The sequence below is a fragment of the Pocillopora damicornis genome, chromosome 7 (assembly GCF_964200805.1).
Source record: "Pocillopora damicornis chromosome 7, jaPocDami1.2, whole genome shotgun sequence".
Classification (NCBI taxonomy): Eukaryota; Metazoa; Cnidaria; class Anthozoa; order Scleractinia; family Pocilloporidae; genus Pocillopora; species Pocillopora damicornis.
In genome coordinates, this window is record NC_142676.1 from 5082501 (window position 1) to 5092500 (window position 10000).

Below are 10000 nucleotides of genomic sequence, written 5' to 3' on the forward strand. Positions count from 1 at the left end.
AGTACCACTTCACACAGCTCTGTCCAGGTCAACATTCCGCATCCGATAGTCTTGTTTAAAGCTGTTTTTACCAGTGCGATGAGGCGCTCGAACTGTCCTCCCCACCAAGCGGCGCGGCTGAGGTTGAATTGCCACTTGATGTTCTCATGTGCTAAGTAATCTTGTGTCTTCTCGTCACGCATAACTTGTTTGAGCCACTTCTCGGCGCCAACAAAGGTTTTGCCATTGTCGGAATATATCTTCTTCGGACGCCCACGGCGCGCAATGCGCCGTTTTAGACTTCTTAGGAATTCACTGGTTGCCAGGTTTGGTAGTACTTCCAGGAATAATCCTCGGGTAAGACTGCACGCGTACAATGCAAGATAGGCCTTTCCTTCTGTTTTGGCTCTGATACGGTACTTGATGGGCCCTGCAAAATCGACTCCGATAACCTCAAATGGGGTGCTCCCCTCTGTGCGGTCAGTGGGTAGAAGTCCGGGAGGCGGCGTTGCCAGCGCCATGGCCTGAAAACGCTTGCAGCCTGAACACGCTCTGAGAACTTGTTTTACGAGTGCCCTTAAACGCGGTACCCAGTATAGCTCTCGCACTTTGGTCATGGTAAGGGCCACTCCTCCGTGCAGTGTGTCGACATGTGATCGGTGAACTAACTTGCGAGTGAAGGGCGAGGAGTCTGGCAGAAAGATGGGGTAATGGCCTTGAATTCTTCCCCTACATTCTAATATTCCCTCTTGGTTTCCTTGCACATTCAACTGTAAACGGTCTTCTTCAAATTTCTGGCTCGACTTTGCTTGTTGCTGAGATCGCTTGATCCAGAACGTTGTCTGTTTCTGTATTTCTTCAGTTGTAAGAGGACCAACGATTCTCTGTTTACGGACGGTTCTTATGTTGTGGAGGAATCTCCAGATCCAAGCACCCACTCGCAACACACGCCACAGCTCGTACTTCTCCAGCAGCGCATCGAAGGCGTCGTTGTTCTCTGTTTTCTCTACTGCTAGAGCAAACAACTCGCGAGTTTGTTTCACTTCTTCCGCTTTTGATTCTTGAGTAGATGTTGTTACAAGGTCTGGCGGCCAGTCCTGCGGTTTTGCTAACCAGCTTGGTCCCTGCCACCAAAGAGCTGTCAATCTACTAACATCTCCTCCCCGACTCCCCACGTCTGCAGGATTCTCCTCTGTTGGTACATGCCTCCAGTTTATTTCTTTTTCTTGGATCTTCCTCACTCGATTTCCCACGAACTGTTTGTATTCGCCATTACCACGGATCCAATGCAGTGCGACTGTGCTATCCAGCCAACCATAGACACTTCTTACAGGAAAACCCTTCAGGACTTCTTTCACATTTTGTACTAGGTTCGCAGCCATATGTCCAGCCACTAGTTCTAATCGGGGAATCATGAATCCTTTCTTCGCGAGCCGCGACTTCGCCGTCACGAGGCCTCGATTCGTGCCTGATGGTTGCTCCACCACTGCATAAACCGCGGCTGCAACTCCTTTCCCGCTTGCGTCCCCGAATGTGTGTAAGTCGATTGATAATATCTTCCCTAAATGCTTGACGACATTTCTTGGCGCGTTCACGTGCTCTGGAAGTCCTTGCTCCCATTTCTTCCATTTGGCTTGTAAGTCACTTGGTAAGGGCCTATCCCACGCGATCTTCGTGTCGCAGGCATCTCTGTAGAGCATTTTTCCAGAGAGGGTCATGGGTGAAGCCAGACCGAGTGGATCGTAGATTTTTGCGACTTTTCCAAGGATACCTCTTTTTGTCGGCTCGGCGGTTGAAATCGGGAAGCTGACTTGAATTTCGTCCTTTTCTTTGTCCCAGGGGACTCCTAGCAGTTTTGTTTCACCCTTTCTGGTTCCCAGTTGTTGTTTGGCGTAACTCTGACTTTCTTCATCTACAGTCGCAGTTTCAACTTCTAGTTCCCGATCGTTGGAATGCCACTTGTGCAGCTTGAAAGTCGCCTCACCAAAGATGGTCGTGGCTGTCATCTTGATTTCTAACGCTTGTTCTGTTGTCTCCCCACCACTGATTAAATCATCCACGTACATACTGCGCTCTATCTCCTCTACTAATTCCGGGTTCACCATTTTGTATCGCTGTAGATGTTCTTTGATAACTGCGGCCAAGAGGAATGGAGACGGTGCTAAACCAAAGAGTACTCGAGTGAATCGCAAGGTTTCTACTTGTTTGCTTGCCAGATCCTTAATCCAATGAAAGCGTAAGGCATCTCGGTCTTCTCTTCGGACGCGAATTTGCAAAAATGCTTGTTTTAAGTCGCCAGCTATTGCCACGGGATAGAACCTATTTCGTACCAGCACGTTCCAAAGCTGGTTTTGTAGTGGAGGGCCGATTTCGAGGCACTCGTTGAGTGAGGGGACACTTGCATTAGCTCTTGCAGAAGCATCATAAACAATGCGTATCTTTGTACATTCTGCATTCTCGCACACGACCGCTTTATGAGGAATGTAGAACTCTTTTCCGTCCTTGACCACCTCGTCAGCGTGTTCTACGATCCCTTGGCTCAGTTGAGTCTGGATAATGTCGTTGTACCTCTCCAGCTCGCCTTGTATCTCTAACTTCCGCACGAGATTTTTGAGACGTTTTAAACTTCCAGTGTGATTGTTCGGTAGGGGGGGGTGATTTCCTTTCCAGGGCAAGTTCGTCTCGTACCAGCCTTCTGAACTCCTAGTTAGTTGCTCTTTGAATTCTTCGTAAACGGTTTCCTGGTCTCCACTTGGATTGTCCTTTAGCCCCAAGACGTCTAACTTGCACAATTCTTCGTAATCAATTGCGGAGGTCTGCGTTAAGAACATTTTGCTGAGATCCAACTCTGTTCCAGGTGACAAGATCGTCCAGCCGAACTTCGTGTATTCTGCTACTGGTTCTCCCGAGCGCCCAACTCTTGGTCTTGCCCCTGTTTTGATCTTAGCGTACTCGTTTGTTCCAAGGATCAGATGAACAGGCAACATCGCTTTCTCGTCGTTATCATTTGTGGTTACGCCCTTCAAGTGAGAAAACTGAGCTACGATTTCTGCGCATTTTGGGTTTTCCAATGTCAACAACTCATTGCGGTCGACTTTGTTTACTTCGGCTTCTAAGGTGAATTTACCATCGACGCTTCGAATTTGTAGGCCATAGATGTCTATCGCTTTGTTTGAAGTACCAAACATCATTTCAATGCGCTTGAATTGTTGACGGATAGGGCGCAAATGTAAACAGTTCAGAAGCGTTGATGAAGCGTAGGAACTTCCGGCTCCTGTATCCAACAATGCTCGGCATTTAACACCGTTCACGTCAACTGTTACCATATGATACACCACTCCTTTCCTTTCTGCGCTCGTTGTGGTCATCAGCTGGTCTCGCGATGTATGTTTGTCACAGATCGACGTATGATGTCTTCGACTGCAGATCTGGCAGCCAGAACGGCATTTGCACTCAGAAGCACGGTGTCGACTTCCGGTGCAGTTAAAACAAAGCTGTTTCAGTCCTAATTGCTTCCTGCGGTCTCCAACTGTCACAAACTTGTCGCAATTCACAGCTCTGTGGTCAGTTGCGTCACAGTAGACGCACCCTCTTTGTGTTGGCGTAGTTTCGTTTGCGTGAAATGTTTTCTCGCGATCGCGGAATTTAGCACCTTGCTTCCCCGCATTATCCGCGCCGCTCCCAATGGGGTTGATTTCCTTCCAACTTTTCAAAGCTTTTATCAACAGTGGGAAGTCCCAGTCCTGCCAGTCCATTTGTCCTCTCACTAGATCTGCTTTTACACCCTTTAGTTTGTCGAGCACACTCCTTACATTTCCAGTGACGTCTTTCGGCTTTATCCTGGTGTACCGGTTAACCAAAATATGTCCTGGTGTGCCGGGTGACGAAACTTGCGTGACATTGGTCAATCGAATAATAGCGTGACAGCTAGATAATTTGATAAATAATTAATGCTTTGATAATAAAATGCAATAAAATGCCGGCATTGGTTCATTGTTGGGTTATTTGGGTTATTTGAGTCGTTTGGATCTTTTAGATCAGCTGGGTCATTCGGGCCAGTTGGGTCACTTGGGCCAGTTGGGCCAGTTGGGCCACTTGGGCCAGTTGGGTCACTTGGGCCAGTTGGGCCACTTGGGTCACTTGGGTCACTTGGGCCAGTTGGGTCATCAGTTATCTATAAACCAGGTGAATTTTTAATCGCCGATTTCCCGCCACAATTGCTAAAATACAAACGCTGACTTAGCGCCTGTTAGTTCATTCTAGCTTTTCCCGCCATCAAAGAAGGTGCTCACAAAAGTTACGTAGTTAGTTTTTCGATATTCGACATATCATGGACACTCAGAGTAATGTCACATCTACCGCGGAACTGGAATCTCAGCTGGGCCAAATTATTCTTTCTATTGAAGAAGTTGTACCCCAACGCCTTCGTCAATGGCTGACGGCGTTCGCTTGTAGCAATGGCACAACGAGCGAGATGCTACTTTGTTCAGCTCTGGTGTCTACGAGCTCTTTGCTCGGTCAGACAACACTGAAGCTTTTTGGTTCCTACGAGGAGAAGGCAAACCTTCATCTGATCGCTACTGCCCCTTCTGGAACGGGGAAAACACCAGCGTGCCAGAAAGGATGCGTGGAGCCAATCGTGGGCCATGTCGAGGAGAAAATACAGACCAGCATTGTGATTGATGAAACATCATCAAGCGGCCTATTCAGCCATTTCCTGGGAGGTTAGTTTTTATTTGACATCGACAGGAGCTCCTAGCATTGATTATTATCCTTGGAGTGTAGTAAGCTTCAGCTAATATTACAAGACTTAATGAATCACTGAAGGAAAAAATTCCTGATAAATAATTTAATGAATTTGAGAAATTTTCTTTAACCCTTTAACCCCTAAGAGTGACTAGCATTTAATTTCTCCTCACAATATCATTCCTGAATCAAATGAAGATCATGAGAAAAAATGAAATGATCACTAAGTAAAGAAGCTCTTGACTGTTAAAAAATTGTCCCTGTCAACACCATATGAAATGTATTAAGAACACTGTGGAGAATATTCCTATCAATGCTAGGGTGTAAAGGATTAAATGATTCTCTAGAAGGACTACTGATCTTATGCCCTCCATTCTTGGGGCTAAGCTGAGGGGCTCCCATATGAAACAGACAGGGTTGCTTACTGAAAATATTGAGTTAAACCCCTAAAGGAGACCAATGTGGACTTGACTCAGATGTAAATAAGTAAAAGGCAATATTTTTTTCCATTTCTTTACGTGTCCCCCATAGGGTCTTTGATATGTTGGCATTTTTCCTGGAAACACCCAAAGCAAGCTCAAACATCTGAAATTTACACTCCAAAGCAAGAAAATGAACACCCCAGTCTGTTTTGTATGGGGGTCCCCCTGGGCCCTTTACTCTGCAATTAAGGGTAAGTGGGTAGAAATTATGGGTAGTATTAGAAATAATTTCAGCTCTAATTTACAATCAGTTGTCCAGGAAAACAGAATATAACCAATTCAGTACATTTTATTGCAGCATCCACAGTGCCAATCCTTTGTGTGGATGAGGCATACTCTCTCCTACAAAGACTAACATATCAGGGAAAATCAACATCACAGACAAGCCTCTCAATGGAACGCCTGTGTAAATGTTACGATGGAGATTTTTGGTACGTACTAAAAGGGACAAAAGGCAAGCGAGTTGGAGTAACTTCAGCTAAACTAGCCCTCCTTGCTTTCACCACCCCTCAGCAGTTCCTGGAGTCAGTTTGGCCAAAAATTGTAGCCTCAAAAAATGGGCTGGCAGAGAGGTTGCTGTTTTTTTATCAAAGAAGATCAGAAGATCTTAACCTGGAAGCCATGGCAAAAAACTCTGACTCCCTGGACGAGTTTTCTGTTAAATCTCTTGGCGATGTATTTGAAAAGATATATGTGGAACATAACACAACCCCAGCACTGAAATACACACTGACTGCCACTGCTAAGGAAGTTTTCTTTAAGTTTAGCAAGCCTAATGAAGATGACAGCCAGGGTGCAGTTGCCAGTCCAAGTATTTCTTCAGGTTCAAAGAAGTATAAAAACACTTTACGTGTTGCTTTAAATATGCATGTCCTTTATCACCGGCTAACCAAAGCACTTGCCTTGGAGTCAGGGACAACACCCACAACAATCACAGCAGAAACCATGCAAATGGCAATAACTTTCATGGATACTCTTGAGACCATGAAGGGAATCTCAGAGCTGGTGAGTTTAATATAACAATAATGATAATAATAATTATTATAATTGTCATTATTATAATAATCTATTATGGTGACCCACCTGGAAAGGAAATGACCATATCCTGGACAATGGGGGCATTTCTTTGTTCTAACACCATCACATTTACTCTACATCTGTAGATTTTAAATTACTCCTGATGAGCAATGCAAGACTTACATGACATTCCCAACCAAAAGATCACATGCTTAATTAAATTAATTAAGTTTAATTTTTTATTCCAAACTGATTGGAAGAAGAACAAAACAATTCAAACTACAAGATACATGGTTTGCATTATGCACTCAATATTTAGTGGACTGCTGATAACATAAAAACTTTATGGTTTATTTTAATTTGAGCCAAATGGGTTTGTTTTACAGTCTTGCCATCTGCAGAAGTCCTCAGTAGGACTCAAAGTGGGAGTGTTGGGTGAAGACATCCAAAAAAGAATTCTGTCTCTCCCTGGTCCTTTTGTGTGTGTAAGAAGAGTAGTGCGGAGCTATTCTTCTACTAGAAGACCCAGCAGTAAAGCAGCCCAGGAAGCCATGGCAGCCTTACAGGAAGCTAGAATTGGTTCCATCATAAAAATTAATAAGTTGGTAGTCTTCTGCAAAAAGCTTCCAACAGTCGTAAGCCCACATGCAATTGCTGCTTGTGGTTTGACACCAGAAGAGTACCATCAGGCATTCCTAAAAAAAGATAATAAAATCACAGTGGACATGCACGAAACTGTCATGAATGCTCATCCACAAAAGCATGAAATTCTAGCATTCTTAGAGGCAACAGAGTAGAACTTTTAATACTGTACTTCTTGTCTCTTTGATATATTTTTGTTGTGTCTTGACTACAACATATGTACATAACATTAATAGCAAATTGCATACATATTTTATTTTTTATATAATTAGGTGTGTTGAAATCAATCACAAATTGAAACAAAATTTTATGCACAGAAAGATGGTATATAAAAATCAATGTAGTTCGCATTCCTTTTAAATTTATTAAATTAGTATATTTTGATGTGATATTTCAAAAAATGAATGCTCAAAGAAAATAATTACATAACTGAATTAACTAAATTCCTTGGATAGTAAAGAAGGAACATGTGGTAAATCATTATATTTTTGTTGTCTCCTGACTGCATTAGATGTACATAACATAGCAAATTGGATACATAATTAATTTTTTTACATAGGTTAATTAAAAATTTTTCTTAATCACAAATTGAGGCAAAAGTAATATTGTGGAGTAAGATAGTTTATAAAATTTATTTTGTTCATGATTCTTTCATATTGTATTAGTATATTTCGATGTCATATTTCAAAAACTGAACACCCAAAGATAATAATTACATTACCGAATTAATAATAAAAGTTCCCGTTCATTTCAATCATGTGCACTTTGTTATATCTACTGAAACAACTGCCCAGATTATGTTGGGGGTGATGGTGGGTGGTGGGGGAAGATGTTGAAGTTTCCATTTGACTGGCTTGTAGAACCCTATTCCTAATGGTTACTAATACTGATTCCCTGCCAATTAGTTTTAAAAAAACTCAATTTGGCTAACATAAGGTGGTACTTACAGTATCCAAAAGAGTATGTTTAATCAGAACCAGTTCAGTTCAACCTGCTTTTTGTAAAGCGCTTCAAAGCCTTTAGCCACTTTCTTGATGCTTTGGAGTTTTCCATCTATTTGTTTGGCTTTCTTTGGTTGCAAGGGACTTCCAAGATTTTTTGAAATGTCATGAAGTTTGAAGTAGTATTCATACACTCTTGAAGGTTCAATGCTTAGACCCTTCAAAGATGCAAAGTTCACAAGACAGTCTAATGTAAGACTTTCAATCTCAGACCATCCAGATACTGGAGTTAAACCTTGACTTGTCAGATAATCAAGACTGGAGATGCTCTCTTTGGCCTCTTGTAGTTTTTGCTTGGGTCGGTACCTTGAAGTTGTTACAAGTGTGTATGCCTGCTTGGCAGCCTGGGAGCTGCCATAAGGATTTCCACAACCAACACATTTACATCGATGGGAGCAACCAGCTATTTTAGAGTAGCATTTACACCGGCTCTTGTTACCATTTGGTACTTGACAGCAGAATTTTCTTCCATCCTTCTTGGCAGAACCACGACCGCATGAGCAGTGCTCAGGCACCTGTTCCTTTGGAGAATTATTGCTACATGTACTTGTAGAACTAACATGGGGTGGGATAGCTTCATTCACGTTCTCCAAAGATACCACATTGTGATATAATTCTGGTTGACCAATACTGTATCCCAGAAAAATTGCCTTGGTAGCTGTGCAAGGCAACAATGGGGAAACTGGTACTACAGGCATGTGGTCCAGTGATGTAAAGATGACTATGTTCAGTCTCAGAATCTGGGATAGTGCAATTCCTATGACATTCCCCAACTCATCTGAAAAAAAAATGAAAGTCTCAGAGAGGCTTTTTGGTGTGCTTAACTATGCAAAATCAATCCTTATGGATTAAACAAAAGGTGCAAGTTTAAATTCCAGAAATAGAATACTCTATAATTAACACCAATTTGCTGCTATTTGTTTTGTTTTGTTTTTTTTACAACGGGTATTTTACTCTTATGTTATTCTTCCGTATGTAACTTTTCATTCCAAATATAAATTTTTATTATTGAGAAACCCAAACAGGCAAAATATTCACTATACTGAAAACCTGTAGGAGAAAATTTCCCTTTTTCTTTTTTTCATTCCACTTTTACAAATATATCAAAAAAGGAAAGAAGAATTTTAAGAGGATGCATGCCTCCCCAACAGAAGCAAGTTTTTCTAACACTCCGCCTATTTAGAAATACAAATTTCACTTTAAACATTTTCTATATTTCCCCTCCAACTCAAGGAATTTACAATGCCTTGGAGATTTTTTGGAAGTACACAAAAAGAGATGTCATCTGTCCTAACCAAAACCTTAAAGGGATTTGGTATTACTTCATGAAACCTTTTCAATGTACCCAACTTTACTGCAATAACATGCCAAATTAATGTCTTCACTTACTTGAAAAGTATCCACATTCCCTGAATTTGTTTACCTCATCATCAAAATGCTTTTCAGGTGACAGAAGGGCATGCTTGTACCTTCCAGCATTGCTAAGCAACTCATTCACCACAAGATCCCGTAATTCTTGGACAATCTTTATGTCACCACTGTCTGCCAATGAAATTCCAAGGAAAACCAAGTGCTTTTGTAGAGTGGGTGAAGATGCCAAAATTTCTTTCAGCTGACTAAGAACACTGAGAAAAATACTATTTGCTGGGCAATCATAGTCCACTGTGGCAAGTTTTAGGCTATAACCCAATAGATTCTTGTTTAGCCTTTCTGAGTGTTCAGCAACTTTCTCTGTGTTGAATGTGGAGTTACTGAACAGAAGTAAGCTGCAGGGCATTAAGTGGAGTAGCTTAGAACTCAACCTGGGATTTGTACATAGTGAACACAGCTGATTATAAAGAACAGACATATTCACAGCCTGACAAAAAATGATGTAAAGCTCACTGTCACTGAGCCCATCATTGCTTGTGTCATGATGCTCAGCACTGCTGTTAACAAACATTTCACACAAAATACTCTGCATGACTTCAGGATCATACACATTAGGAACACTAGCATTCTCAGGATCACTAGACTCTGGGATTATGCCAAACCTTTCAGCTGTGGGTTCAAAGCCTTGTTCATCTAATGCTGCTCTGTAGGATAGGATAGGCCTTACACAACCTGATGGTAATTCTGATGCACCTCTTCTCT

General features: G+C 42.1%; 4 protein-coding genes across 4 annotated transcripts in view; 2 read left to right on the forward strand and 2 right to left on the reverse strand.

The window, feature by feature from the left end:
• LOC149042196 (uncharacterized) overlaps positions 1–3793 on the reverse strand; it is a 4695-nt gene extending 902 nt beyond the window's left edge. Inside the window, exon 1 of the mRNA XM_089211628.1 lies at positions 1–3793. This exon is cut by the window's left edge and continues 902 nt beyond it. Within this exon, the coding sequence (XP_089067754.1) occupies positions 1–3734 (3734 nt within the window). The 5' untranslated portion in view covers positions 3735–3793.
• A 436-nt stretch (positions 3794–4229) lies between these two features.
• On the forward strand, positions 4230–5199 carry LOC149042197 (uncharacterized). Its single transcript, XM_089212548.1, has one exon. It carries the CDS (start codon positions 4310–4312, stop codon positions 4706–4708), a length of 399 nt encoding a protein of 132 aa, XP_089068674.1. The 5' UTR covers positions 4230–4309; the 3' UTR covers positions 4709–5199.
• A 165-nt stretch (positions 5200–5364) lies between these two features.
• Positions 5365–7617, forward strand: LOC149042198 (uncharacterized). Its single transcript, XM_089212547.1, has 2 exons — positions 5365–6212; positions 6611–7617. The coding sequence occupies exons 1-2, from the start codon at positions 5601–5603 to the stop codon at positions 7019–7021; spliced, it is 1023 nt and encodes a 340-aa protein (XP_089068673.1). The 5' UTR covers positions 5365–5600; the 3' UTR covers positions 7022–7617.
• Positions 6778–10000, reverse strand: part of LOC149042199 (uncharacterized) — a 4712-nt gene continuing 1489 nt past the window's right edge. The window contains exons 1-3 of the mRNA XM_089212152.1: positions 9257–10000; positions 7814–8645; positions 6778–6919 (exon numbers count right to left, since the gene is read on the reverse strand). The exon at positions 9257–10000 is cut by the window's right edge and continues 1489 nt beyond it. Coding sequence (XP_089068278.1) covers positions 7837–8645; positions 9257–10000 — 1553 coding nt within the window. The 3' untranslated portion in view covers positions 6778–6919; positions 7814–7836. The remainder of the gene's footprint in view (positions 6920–7813; positions 8646–9256) is intronic.